At 29.9% G+C, this 15002-nt stretch overlaps 1 protein-coding gene, 1 long non-coding RNA gene and 1 other non-coding gene across 5 annotated transcripts in view; 1 reads left to right on the plus strand and 2 right to left on the minus strand.

The window, feature by feature from the left end:
- Window positions 1–653: 653 nt before the first annotated feature.
- Trnai-uau lies at window positions 654–746 on the minus strand. The gene is given in 2 exon segments: window positions 654–689; window positions 709–746. It is a non-coding gene; the product is annotated as a tRNA-Ile (tRNA).
- Window positions 747–919: 173 nt separating this feature from the next.
- On the plus strand, window positions 920–4835 carry LOC113554470. 2 transcript variants are annotated; one of them, XR_003405268.1, is made up of 3 exons: window positions 920–1059; window positions 4218–4433; window positions 4500–4835. It is a non-coding gene; the product is annotated as an uncharacterized LOC113554470 (long non-coding RNA). The 2 variants fall into 2 exon arrangements; XR_003405267.1 differs by lacking the exon at window positions 920–1059 and adding an exon at window positions 3688–4096.
- Window positions 4836–6400: 1565 nt separating this feature from the next.
- The window catches only part of LOC113553081 (mucin-17), a 76594-nt gene continuing 67992 nt past the window's right edge, over window positions 6401–15002 (minus strand). The window contains exons 4-17 of one of the 2 annotated variants that reach the window (XM_026956227.1): window positions 14759–14976; window positions 14316–14688; window positions 10253–14254; window positions 9923–10164; window positions 9717–9846; window positions 9508–9654; window positions 9313–9435; window positions 8987–9240; window positions 8676–8912; window positions 8497–8602; window positions 8307–8433; window positions 8114–8228; window positions 7192–7272; window positions 6401–7125 (exon numbers count right to left, since the gene is read on the minus strand). In XM_026956227.1, the coding sequence (XP_026812028.1) occupies window positions 7093–7125; window positions 7192–7272; window positions 8114–8228; window positions 8307–8433; window positions 8497–8602; window positions 8676–8912; window positions 8987–9240; window positions 9313–9435; window positions 9508–9654; window positions 9717–9846; window positions 9923–10164; window positions 10253–14254; window positions 14316–14688; window positions 14759–14976 (6188 nt within the window). In that variant the 3' untranslated portion in view covers window positions 6401–7092. Of the gene's footprint in view, window positions 7126–7191; window positions 7273–8113; window positions 8229–8306; window positions 8434–8496; window positions 8603–8675; window positions 8928–8986; window positions 9241–9312; window positions 9436–9507; window positions 9655–9716; window positions 9847–9922; window positions 10165–10252; window positions 14255–14315; window positions 14689–14758; window positions 14977–15002 lie in introns of both variants that reach the window. The other variant, XM_026956225.1, reaches the window with a different exon arrangement.

The raw sequence follows: 15002 nt of genomic DNA on the forward strand, positions 1-15002 counted from the left end.
AAATTAATTATTTAATGACAAACTTGATTAATAGTCTTTCCTAGTTATTACATAGTTAATTGTTTATAATAAAAAGGTTAATATTTTTCATAAATGATCTATACAAGATTTGAAAACTAGTGAAGTACAGTGTTATACATATTTAATAATTTATTTAGTTAAAAACTATAGCAGAAAAAAAGTTTACTTCTAAATATATTAGTGCAATACATTTAGAACATAATATATTTTACATTTTATTGTATGGGTCTTATCGATATGAGCAATAATCATTGTAAAATAATTAGCTAAAAATATGTCTTGTTTTTATTGCATCGAGTACATCAAAATGTCGTATGCTGAATTCTATAGATCGTATAAAATTAGAAGACTTTCACACTCTAAAATAATTCTAAGTTTTATTAATTTTTGCATTTTTAGGTTCTGAGAGTAAAATATTTTCCATGTAATGGAAGTGAATAATAATATATGAGTTGAGTAATTTATTGTAATAACATTTTAAATAGATAAACTATTTTGTTTTTGAAATGTACAAGACATATAATGACGTAATATTCATTAATAAATAAATAGTATTTATTATTAATGTTGTGGTGGGGAGAAGAAACGGTTTTGTTTTGAAGAAACGATTTTGAAAAAAGTGCAAAAAAGTATGGTCCAGGTGAGGCTCGAACTCACAACCCCGGCATCGCTCACGAACAACTGTCTTATAAGTACCGTGCGCTAACCGATTGCGCCACTGGACCTGTTCGTGAGGAGTCGATTTTTACTTATTTAAGTGGTTTCACAATCAGTCGTAACAAATTATTTGTTTCAACAGTATTGTTTCAAGCACGATGTAGAGAAGATATCTTCTCTGTTCTTTACATCGTGGTTTCAAATTATTATTATTTTTTTTTTTTATACATTTTACCTGAGTGTTTATTATTAATATTAGATAATATTGTAGATTAATTTTTATTCGAAACGATAACGGTAGATTTGCGACACACAATTCCGCATGACGCATTATAATACAAGGCTTGGATATAGGTATTTTTTTCAGTGGCGGACTGGGAGGTAAGCGGCCAAAACCCATTTATACCAATTACTAGTCTCTATGAATACCTAGTTTTTCGGATAGGTAGTTTATCAAATAAGTATATTAAGAATCGCGGACGAAAAGTCCGGGGACAAAAGGTCCATAGACAAAACGTCCGTTTTAAAAGAAGTTGAACAAAAAGTCCGAATTCAATTTTTATAGTCGGACAAAAGTCCGAAAATACAAAATATTTTTTATACCTAATTAATATTTATTTAAAAAATTTAAAAATGCTGTACACATATTGTTATATTTATGTAAAACTAACAAAAATATAACGGTACCTAATCCACTATAGTAGTATAGTTAGGTAAGTACCTATAATAATGACAAATTTATATATTTTTATTATAGTTATGATATACTATTTTTTTTTAGTTTTAGTTTAGATTGATATGTTTATAAATAAAATAAAATTTATTGTTTGTTAAAATGTATTTAGTTACAAATACATTTTGATATTGTTGTTCTAATACCTATGTTGTAAAAAATTATAAAATTAAGAATGAAAATAAGAAAATAGAAATAAATATAATAATTTAATATGTATACCTAATATATTATAATGTCTAGGTACAAACATCTTTAAATTTTTAATATAAATAGGTATTAATTATATAAAATACAATTTTCAGACTTTTTGTCCCTTGTCCGACATTAAAAATGTATTCGGACTTTTTGTCCGACTATTTTTAAAACGGACTTTTTGACTGATTACCACTAAATAGTACCTACCTTATTGCGATTATACAGTGATTACACCATATAGTATATACCTAAAATATTAGTAGTTGATTTTAATTAGAGCAAAATAAAAAAAATAAAAAATAGTAAGTCAGATTTACAAATTTGCAATGTAGTAAGGCTCGAGTGTATTTCGCCTTTGTTGTGTAAAGTACTAAATAGGATGGATATACGACTTACGTGTATTGAATCTTATAAAGAGACGATAAATCATTTCTACAATAAATGGATTATGACCAATTTTTCAACGTAAATAATATAGAAAAAATATAGTCATTATATTTGTATGCATAAATTACATTTATATAGAACAATCTTCAAGTATCATTATTAAAGTGAGCATTTTTTTTATTAAATTTGAAATACTTTTACATGTTTAAGAATAACTGAAAAATCTACATTGTCCAAAATATCTTGCTCAATATTCATTAACTTAACCAACTTACTATCTCCGAACAATTGAACAATTACAGTTTAGCTACCATACAATTTTTCAATTTTTTTATTTTGAAACATGTATTTCAACGAGTGTTTATGATATTTTATCAAACTAATAATTAGGTATTTTCGCATAATTATGTGACTCATAAACTAATATTTTAATGTTATTTACGCATACAAATATATTATATCCTATTGTCCTAAAGACGCATTAAGCAAACTTAGCAAACCAAGTCTTAGTGTTGCAAATTGTATAATTTAGGTATTTATAAATAAATTGCGGCCCATGGGCCATGAGCACCTGTAAGGTCCAAGATCCTAACAACCCAGGGGGTGATCGCCCACTCGCCTACTCACCCGTAAGTTCTTACACGAAAAAAAAGGTTCGTATGTTAGTTCTACACGGCAGAAGACAGGTACATATGTAAAAAAATATATGTATTATTATATAAGTTATCAAACTGATGATACTATCTAAAAAAAAATAAAAATATCATAATACATTTCATTTTTATATATTTCAATGGTAAATTATATGTATATATATTATAAATATTACATTTTATATAATATAAACTAATATAACTGATATTACTATACTAGTTTGATAACTTATAAATTATATTATTATATAGAAAGCAGTATTTTTTTTTTTAATTATGAATTATTATGTATCTTTTTACCGTGTAGGAACTTATATAGTATGTTATATGTACCTTACTTTATCGTGTAAGAACTAACATGTGTATTTTTTTTTTTTTATATGCGTAAAAACATAAAATCGCAAACTTTGAAGGATATACATATAACTAAAATAATGATTTGCGCAAATTCATTTTTGCACCAGCATTGAAATACTTGTTTGAAATAAAAAAAATTGAAAATCGCGTGGTCGCTAAACTGCAAATTTCAGTTATGTCATAGTTTAATTACATAGCAACGTAATACTAATTAATTTTGTACAGAACCGCGTGAATAACGAAAAAACTAAAAAGGTATATGGGGGATCATGAATCGCTGATTTGTATCATGAACTTTGAAGTAAGCCGTAAGCGTAAGGTACCTTACCTACCTACCAATTACCATTGATTATAGAATAGATAGTAAGTACTGTAGTAGACTTGTAACTAGTAGGAAACTAGGAATGCCCAAGAACTCCACACCGGAGTCGCGAGTATTGGAGTACCGGACCCAGACCATGGAGTAACTACTAAGTACTAACAGTACTCAGTGGCATGACAAAATATATTGAATAAATGTTTTGTCATGCTCAGTAGTACTAGTACAGTACTAACTAGTAACTATATAGGTAGTGACGGTAGTGTAATAGTGATTAGTGTAGACTGTGAAGTGTTATGCTCAATGTATTACTCAATACTCCATCATCTCCATGTCTTAAGACAGACCACGACGCTTTTCGCCCTCCACTCTGCAACACATCATAACATCATAACAGTGCTACCAAATATTATCGCACATGTCATTAATAATCTTAATTCTTAGAGCGGTATTGGTACTATCCATCAATACGTAATATGCATAAACATGAAAATCCGTAACCGTCGGCGTACCGTCACTACCGTCTGTAACTCGAAAGTGTATTCCAATTTGCCAAGCCAATTATGAATTAATGCAAATATGCATTCGCATTGCGCGGCTTAATAAGAAGAACAAGTGACTATATAATAGTCTTGATCAGAAGTATAAGTTTTTTTTATATTTTTATTAGTATTCTTATGTAATTTACCGCCAAACATTCGAAATTAGTACAGGTGATTATTCTGGATTAGTGACTTAATTAATTTACCGTCAAGGCGTCAAACGATTGAAGTGAGTAGTACATGTGACTTAATAATCGACTTGAAGTCAATGGATTTAATTATATTTTTCCATGTTATTATTTTTAGGTTAATTGTAATTTATCGTTTTCATTTATTTATTTATTTAATAGATCAGAATTGACGGATTAAATATACTTTCAACTACTACTCGAGGATGCAGGTTTATTCGGCACCTGTTACACTAGGGTAGCAATTTTAAAGTGACCACAAAACCAAGTGCAAGATGAATAAAATAAGCTAAACAACGAATAATATAAAATTTTAAACATTTTGGAGTGCTATAACTGAATACAACTGCACCAAATATGAACAAGGAGCCTGTGATTGTATGTATTTTTTATATTTGTATAATATGTTACACATAAACAGTAGATCTTAATTATTTTGCTTAGTTCCAGGTAAGACTAAAAATTAAGTTGGTCATAGTCTGTGACAGCGGTGACATAACTGTGTGATGAAGGTGTGGAAGCTTTGGTGACGACAACCGCAATAGCAGCCATGAGTATTGATTTAACCAATGTTAAGAACATATTTTTGTTAAAATTATTATGTTAAATACATAATACATTATGGTAATATGGGAGTCTATGGAAGAGTATTCAGAGGGGTAAATCCTTATTTACTTTTTTTTTGTGTTTTTTCAAAATCCTATTTGTTTTGTATATTTTTTCAATCAATTATTTTAATATTTTTTTATTATTTTGTGTTTTACTTAAAGGTTTTTCTTTGTCGTCATACGTATATGTGTATAAGGCATGTCATGTGTATATGTATAATTTAATGATATAATATTGTGTTAATATGTAATTTATATGACGTTTACTGGGAATCATTAATTCATCAAAATGACTTCTGTCATCAAATATCTCCTGTATAGGTATTGTTAAGTTTATAGATAAATAAATAAGAAATATAAAATTAAGTAATTAAATCATATTTTTGTATCATTAGCATCAATAAATCACTGAATATTCTGAGGACAACGTTTATGATAAAAGAAGTAAATTTTCGATTGTAAGCAACGTTCTGTTGTAGATACAGTTGGTATTGGTATGTTTTTTTAGTTTTTAGTAATAATATTTCTTGCTGTATAATATGCCTATTCATTTTATACAAAAACACTATAATAACATTTTGTATATACACAGGTCCCTACAAATTTGAATACAACTAAGCTAAATGTTAAAGGTAACAAAATAACTGTATTGTATAGAATTTAGAAATAGCATGAAATTTACTTAATATGCATTTTCAACAGCTTGCAAATTAACTAAATACATGAATTATTGAACACACATGTAATACAAATAAATATTAATATACAACTTGTAAAAAAATTTGGCTCAATCAAATAATTGGTATTATAATTCTTAATGCCTATAATGAAATTCAGTGTCAAAATTGAGGAAAAACATGAATTATTCTATTAGAATTGATTGTAAAATAGACAGATAGACAATGCATTAACGCAATGTTAATATTTGGTGACCATTCATATGATAGAGTTACTAATCACTATGAAGTATGAAATGCTAATGTAGAAATAATGCAACCGCTAAACCATTGAGTAATATTAGTAGTACCTAATAGTATTACTCTAAGCGCTAAACACTCTTAACATTGATATTTTGATAACGATAATGAATACGTTCGTTTGAAGATTTATATGACAATTATTGGTGTTGTACAACTAAAAGTATAGAACCGTCTAGAATATAATATGAAGGTACATAGTTGAGAAAATATTAATTACCAACTCTGTATCCGGTACCTCTAAATATATGTATCATAATAATATAATGTTATTATTATAATTATATTATACCAATTAGTCCTAATATTGGTTTTTAACAGTGGGAATGTAGGGAAATGCTGTTATTAAAAATCGTTACTCTGCGAGTATATTGATACAAATATTATAGTTGATTCGATAATCCGTATTGAGTACCTAATATAACTAGGTACGGATTAATAACGCATATTTAAAAAGGAAATTTATATTGTTTTTAGATTAACACAAAACAATGTATTTTCTTCTAAAATTAAGTTCCTAATATACTTTACATTATGTAGGTAGGTAAATGGTAATATATAATCAAGAAGTATAATTGTAGATTATCATAATCAAATTATAAAGCTTATATATATATATATATATATATATGTTACAACTCTAAATAGTAAATATTGACATCAATAGAGTACCCTGAGTACCTATGGACTACATAGTATTATGAGCTATTAATTGTTTAACCGTAGGTATTGATAATGATGGGTAAATAAAAACAACACATTTAAGTACACAAAATCTGTTAATGTAATTTCGAAAGATGACAATATTTTTTTGGCACAAATAAGGCTTGGTATCCTTAAGAACTAATTTTAACTACAATTTAAAAACTATGTCATCAATTCAACGAAACACCATTAATCATTACTTTGCCAAAGACATTAAAACATTTTAAATACAATTATAAAAAGAGGTATTGTCGTTTCATTATGATTGATCCATAACAAGGTACCTAATCACAAGAAAAGAGAATATCTCATAACAAATGAACTTCAGTATCAATATTTTTAAGCATAAAAAATTTAATAATATAATATACAATTAAACTAATAACAAAATTACCTATTTATATGGCATTGTGTATCATTTATATTATATAGAATAACATATATTATAGACTAATATTAATATTGTTTTAGGACATTATAATATAACATCATTATACAGTAATAAATTAAAAGTACAGAGTATTGGAAGCTGTACAACATAATAGGTATAACATAAGATGATTATCTGAAACATTTATTTTAAATATATATAATATATGATATTACTATGTGTATAAAATTAGCGTTTAACAAATTCTTGAGATAACCAATCCTTCGAAATTGACACGAATCCTTTTTAATGGAATATTCACATCACTGTTAATAATATTATATATGGCATGAGCGGGTAATTATTGATCAATTCCGTCACAGAGAGTCGAAATTCGATGTGTCACTACCCTGCAATATAATACAATAATTATTTTTTAATTATAAAAAAGGTTTATTTATTTTATCTTTAATTACTCTATTGTCAGGCTTATATAGTTTTGACTGAGGCATTAGATACGTGGAGCCCAAGTCTCGTTCAACCATCGTATGACCCTCCTAAAAAATAACAATTTTAAATCAGTGAGTTTGTTTATTCGTATTTATAATAGTGTTGTACTGCAGTAAAACATAATTTAATGATTAGTTGACTGACCCGGCTGAAACCTACATCAAAAATCAAAATCATGAGTGTCCGAGTGTAATAGTTTTAATATGAGTAATGAGTAGGTATATTTGTATAACTGATCAATAGTCACCAATCCTTTAGTATAAACTATGAAGTACCAAGGTATCTACGTGTAGTCATGTGGACGTATGGTTAAGAAAAAGAAATATGAATTATTATTTATTTAATTGTATGTAGATGAATAATTATAATACGACTAATACGAGTATTAAATATAAAAATATATGTTCCACTTGTTGTTCCAGCGAACCCACATATTATGTTATTTAAAATGTCCAATGCAAGAATAAAGCTGAATGATAGGTAAGTACTTGAAATTAATAACATATAAATATTATATAATATGTCGTAAGATCGATCTTATCGCGAATAAGACATCCACTTCATAAATATATAAATTACTGTCTACTACCTATACTTACTAATAATGTTAAAATTTATTGAAGAAATAATTTTCAAACATACCTAACTGTAATTTGTTTTTACAACCGTGAAACGTAGATATTTAAAATAGATTTTAAATACTTTTCACATCATAGTTATATAATGTTAAGCAAATTTGATTGTATATGTTAACGTATTATTATTTTAATACAAAATAAATAGGTATATGCTGAATGCAGAGATTTATGCTATATTAAATGTATAATTCTCCCATAAGGCCATAGAATAAAATGCAGCATGTACGAGTAACATGATTATATTTCTTACGTCATTCGTTTTATGAGAATACTGTGATTTCGATTCATAATGGCTTTCTGGATGATAGCATCTAGTTGGTGGCTGAATTGTTGTCTCATCGAATGATCTTGCTACAGACACAGTTCTAAATATCATTGAATTAGTGATTAATTAATAATTAATAAAATATTCATTGTGTTAATATTTTTGCAAGTTCAAGTACCTAGCGGCTGTGGTTCTGCCGGTATTAAAATCTGGTTTGTCGTCTTCACGACACACATATGCTTCGTCTAGCTCTTTCGTTTTTACAACTGTAGCTGAGACTTCGAACCCAGCAGACACTAGTGCACCTGTATTAAATATAATATTCAATATTATGTTTGTTTTCCAAATCTTACAAATTGTATTATTACCTGTTGATGGTTTTCTTGGAGCAGCATGTTTCTTACGTTGAGGCGGTTGAATTTCAACAGATCTCTGTGTTGAATCACTAGGTTTTCTACTACTACATCTTGAACCCTGTACAACGTTGAATATGCATACATTATAGAGATATTTCAAACACTAAAGAATTGCAAATCTCAAAAATTACTTTTGTCGGAGTTTGTCTTGAGTCCATATACGACATAGCTTTTTGTTCCGGTCCAAAAGTTGACATAGTCAATATGGATGGTGGCGCTTGTTGAGGAGCTGGCCGATATTTGGCCCTCGGAATCATTACCGTAAGACTTCTATCTCGTTGTTCTAATCCACTTCGCATGGTGCTGCCTCCGTGACTAGATGGAGACGGAGCTTTCATTTGGGAGTGGACGTGTGCGTGCGTTTGTCTCTGCATGTTTACAACCTATCCATGTATAGTTGTAATGATATAATGCGTCTTAAATTAAGTTATTCAACACTTACTTGTTTAACATATGGAGGAGGTGTATGGTCAACGCTTGTTTCACTACCTGTATCGACACTAATCATTGCTCTTTTGTCACCTCTTGTCGTGGCTATCATATTTCTATAACGTCTAAAACCTATAACTGGACGCTGAGGTTGGTAAAGACCCATGCCAGACTCTCTGGATTGCTTTTTACAACAAGCCATTAACAAACATGCAATAAGAAGTGATAGTAACATCACTCCAATGGCAATCAGTCCCAACAATAAAACTGAAAATATAATAATATTATAAAATAGTATTAACTAATAAATCAAGTGGATTGCGTAATTAAGCAAATTACCTTTTAGATTAAACTGACAATGTTTACCAGCATACCATTGGAAACATTCACAAATCGTTTCATCTTGATTACTTAAATAACAAGTTCCATGATAATTGCATAAGTCGCATCCAATAAGTTCGGCTAATAAATAAATTATGAAATAGTTAACGGTCAATAAATTAATTAAAAATATATATAAAAAAAATAACTTACAAGAACAAACTCTGCCTGGAAATTGGGTGTTATGTGATAGGTCAGAAAATCCATCTTTGCAGCTACATGTATACGTTCCATGTAAATTAAAACATTTTGCATTATCTGAACAGTCATGGAATTTTGAATCGCTACATTCGTCAAAATCTAAATATAAAATATTATAAGTTGTTTTTATGAAATTAGTATAAATTTTTTATAACTTTTACCTTCTGCTGATAATTGTTGTAACTGGTCTCGTGCGGCAAATACATCAGTTCCTCCTAAACTATAATTTGTAGCTCTGAGTGATTTTTTTGTTGCTTCCCATAATTTAACGTCTTCTGCATTTTCAGATAGCTTGAAAATTCAAATATTTTAAAAATTAAAAATATAATTAATCAATTAAAAAGTATGATTATAAATAAAATATTACTTGTATTATATATGAAACGACTGCTTTGTCGCTATTTTTATCTGGTTCAAAACCTCCAACTATTACACCATGATAAATATCTCTTAGATCTGACTGCATTGACATACGATTCAATCCTTCTTTAGTGGCTTCTGCCAATTTCTGATATTGATTTGAACTAGGATCAACTAGTTGTGTAGAATATTTGATGGGATCTTTACGGAATTTATCTAATACTAACTTCATTGTATATGTATAAGTAGCTAGAACATATATTATGGATACAAATTTATAAATATGAAAAATATTATAATATTAGCACATATTTTAATCTTAAAAAAAACTACTTACGTTTACAAGGTCTGTCCATAAACATTCTTGCAAAACCTGGTCTACAGACGCATCGCATTATATTTTCTACTCGTTGACATATTTCATTTTTAGATGCTTTACATTCAGGTCGACATTCAGTGTCTGAAGAATGAGTTAGAATGCCACTTAATAACACATCACTTGGTCCTATTTCATTTGTTTCGTCGGGGACTTGTATTTCTGGTGGTATTCCGTTATTTCCTCCTTTTTTATCTGTCATAACTACCAATAATGTTTCATTTTCATCTTGAGGTATTTTTATTGTTTTGGTTTTTGTTCCTTCTACAATTGGCGCTTGAAGAACTGGGTCAGAGCGAATTGGTACTGGAACTGTAGTTGTAATTGTAGACAAGACTTGCGTTGGTTTCACCAATGTATGAAATTCAGTTACTGTGTCTACTAATGTTGATGTTTGGGTTTTAGTAAGAACAAGTGTATGAGTAGAAGGTTCAAAACCATCACTTTGTAAAACTGTTGTTTCTGTTATAGTTACTGACAATGTTTGTGTATGGGTGACAAATCTCGTCGGAAGTGATGAGCCTTGATGTAATTGCTTGTGAAATTCGTCCATGAATGATGGTCTTTCTGGAAGTTGTAAAATTGTTACTTGGGGTCTCATTTGCGTTTTTTGTTTGGGCGTTGTTGGGTTTTCAATTATGTTTTCATTAGATTTATCTTCTAGCTTTTCTTCGTTCTTGACAATAACACTTATAACACTGTGATAGTCAGTCGTCTTACTTGTTGGTTTACTCGGTGTTGTATGCGATTTTATAGTTTCAATAGTCCCAATAGTTGAAGTCAATGCTGGAGTTTCTGTTGTGGATTGCACTGTTTCTATTTTACTTTCTGTACTTGAAATAGGACTATATTCAAACCATTTAGTCGTATCTTGAGTGATAATGGTAGGTATAACATGTGTTACAGGATCGCTAAATATAACCGTATTATCTTTAGTTTTTTCTTGTAACTGTGATTTTATACTCGAACCTTGGCTGTAAACTTTACTTTCGGCTTTTATTATTTCAGGTTTTTCTTCTTTATGCGATGGTCTATATTCAGGTCTTAAATTTAGTGAAGCTTCCCATTTTTGAACAGGTTCAATTTTAGCAGTAGTAGACAACGGTTTCAGGACCATTTCTTCTTGATTTTTATGTGGTATTGATGGTCTTCTATTCGGAGGTCTTTCAAATTGGTATGGAGGAGCGGTTGAAGGTTTTGGCTTAGGGCGATAAGGTCTTCTGGATACTTGGGGCCTTTGTGTGGCATTATCATATTTTAATGAATGTGTAATAACTGGAGGAGGAGATAAGCCTAAAACTTCATTGTCACGATTAGGTTTCACAATAGAAGGTTGGGGTGTACTTCCTTGGCTGTCTAAATCATTACTATCATGTTTAATTGTTGGCAAAGGTGGCAATTTTTCATCCATATTCATTGCTTGTTGAATATCATCTCTCGGAGGAAGATTAATTACATGTTTATTTGGTTTTGTTATATTATTTACAGTTTGTTCGTTAGAATGTTGAATGTTATACTGTAGATCAGGACGATTTTCGTTAGGCACTACAAAATTTCCCGGTTTTAACTCTGTTGGTTCTTTGATACTTACAGGTTGACCGATTGATAAAGTTTGTTCTTCGCCTTTAAAATTACCAACAATAGGTTTTCCAGTAATTATCGGAGTTCTATCTTCATCTGACTCACTACTATGTACTCCAAATGGTAGTTCTCCAGGCCTTAAAGGTGTTTTTTTAGATTCTTGAGTTACTTCACCATCTTCAAATTGTAATAAATCATCTTCAACTGACAATGCAGCGTCGGGTCGCCTTATAAATGAGTTAACTTGTGAGATAGTCGGGGGAGTTAGATATTGATTATTTGGGTTTTGTGGTTTCAAAACATGAACGGGTCTTGTCTTAACTTCCCCTGTTTCGTTATCATATAAAACTACATGATGTGATTCTGAATCACCCACAGTTATACCTGCTGGAGAAACGGGAATATCAATGTGCATTGCATTTGCTGGTATTTTTGATGCAACATTATTCGTTGGATTTAATGTACCATAAATTTCTAATCCCACGAAACCTGGATTTACATGATTTTCTGGATATGGTTGAGGGTCATTAAAAATTTCTCCTTTTGGACCATGGCCAGTTGCTGGTTGGTCGCTGTATATTAATGCAGTTTGGCTACCATGTGGAATTACAACCTGAGCAACCTGAGATGGTTGTATATTTACTAACAATGGATCAACAGCAGATTGTTCTAAAAATGATGGTTGATTTGATGTAATTAAATGTTGGTTTCCATAGTTAACTTGTGTTTGGATATTTGGATTTGTCAAAACTAATGGTTGAACATCAGTTACGAACTTTGTTGGCCAAGGATCTGGCTTCCTAAGTGGTATAATATTAACTTCTGATTTAATTGGTGCATTAGTTAGCTGATATTGAGCTTGTACTCTGTTTTCATGATATCGAACAGGTTGAGTATTTTTTCTATCAGTATGTGGTAGAGGGTGTTTCATATGTTCTCTTGCAATATTATTAGGAACTGATATTTTGTCTTTGAACTGTAAAGGATTAGGAGGAGGTGGAGGTCTCATACCAAAAGGGATTTCTTCTTTTTTTAAATTTTCCATTGGAGGTCTCATACCATAAGGTATTTCTTCTTTTTTTAAATTTTCCATTGGAGGTCTCATACCATAAGGTATTTCTTCATTCTTTAAATTTTCCAAAGGAGGTCTTGGACCTAAAACTGAAGGCTTACCAATAATGACATCACTATTTGTCGTAATCACTTCACCAGGACTAATAGGAATTCCTCCAGATAATAAAGACGCCTCAACAGGTGGTCTTGCTGGTCCAACATGTGGGTGTCTTTGATCAGTGTCTGGATATTGTTGGCTCTCCGATCCATCTGAATCTGCTAGCCCGCCAACTGGTATATATATTGGAGCTCGACTTGTTGTTTCTTGTTTTACTGGTTTTGGTGTTGATTTTTGCAGTACGTGAACATTCTTAGTTTTTTGATCATTTTTTAAATTATTTTGAATTATACCTGCAACAGCACTGATAACCGGCTTAAGAGCTGTTAAGCTACTCCCTATTGTGCCAAAATCAATTAGTCCTCCAACATCATTGTTATCTGGTTTAACAGGATTAACTGAATTTATTGGAATTTTTTGTTCCGATTTTGGTGGAGTGCTTTTTTTTGGAGGCTTTTGGATTTCAGTCTTTTGTGAAATTTTACTAACACTTGATGGTTTGATTGTTTCCTTAATTTTTTCAATTGGTTTATAAATGTTTTCATTAATAATTGGTTTTTGTGTTTCTTGAGTTTGAATATTATGAGTTGTGCTTATTTCACTTTGTTCAGTAGGCAATAAATCATTCATTGCTGTAAATTCTATTCGTTGACCATTATCTAAAGTAGCAGTGGCAGTTATAGGTATTTTTTCATTTTGTACAGAAGAACTTATAGAAGATAAATAATTTGCATTAAATATCGATGTGTTTAATGATTCAGTTACTATATTCTGAACAATTTTAGTTCTTGACTTAACTTGTGTAATTGATGGATTTTTACCATCATTATCCTTCAATAGTGTTGTAAAATAAGTGAAAGTTGTTTGATAAGTTTTAGTTGCATACAAATGAAACGGTAATTTATCAACCGTAGGCGTAGGCTGTATTTCATCAATTTTAGTTGGTATTAGATATTTTTCTGTTACTATATCGGAAGATACAGAAATATCTGATTTTACAGTAGTGTGATCTCCATCTTGAATTGTATTGAAATATGTATAAGTAACATAATAAGTTTTAGTTACATCTGTCGTTGTACTTTCTTCTTTTAATTTAGATGTATCAATTGATGGTGTATTGTCTGTCTGAGTTATTATGACTTGCGTTAATATATCTTCTGTACTTACAACAGTATAATCTGGTCCATCACTCAAAGTTTTAGTGAAAGAAACTAAAACAAACAAAATATTATTATTATCCTCATACCAATACAAATATTTAATTATTTTTACCTGTGTTTAGATATGTGTTAGTGTTATGATAAGCAGGTTCAGATGGTTGTAATGGAGTTAGAAACTCATGAGGAGCTGTAACTGTGTTAGCCACAGTTTTTCGACTTGTCATTACTAGTGGGATATCACCATCAACAATAGTATTTAAATATGTATATGTTGTGTGGTAGATGCCTGTTTCTAGACTTGGACTGGCTGTTAATGTAACTTGACTAAGAGTTGAAGTAGGAGTTATTTTATTTACTTCATCTGTTACAACATTAGATACTACTTTTTCTCGACTAGATACTACAGTAGCTTCTCCGTCTAGAAATGTAGTTAAATATGTGTATGTGGTTAGATAAGTTTTGGTAACAAATTGGTTATTCATGCTCTGTAATAAAATGCATTTAATGATATAAAACATTGCTATATGTTAAAATAAATATTGCTTAAAAACATACTTGTTTGATGGGGTGAGGTAGCATCATTAACATGTGATCAGTTAATGTGCTTGGAGCAAGTGTGATGGGTTTAGCTTGTGATGTAGGTAATACCCTTAGTACATTAGCTTGGCCGGGATATGTACTTTTATCTCCAGCAACGATTACTTCAACGCCATTACTCATTTTTTTTGTTGCAAAATTAAAACGCCTTTCGTCAAATGCCCTTTGCTCATCAACTATAATATGAAAAATTAAATATTAA

The sequence above is a fragment of the Rhopalosiphum maidis genome, chromosome 2 (assembly GCF_003676215.2).
Source record: "Rhopalosiphum maidis isolate BTI-1 chromosome 2, ASM367621v3, whole genome shotgun sequence".
Lineage (NCBI taxonomy): Eukaryota > Metazoa > Arthropoda > Insecta > Hemiptera > Aphididae > Rhopalosiphum > Rhopalosiphum maidis.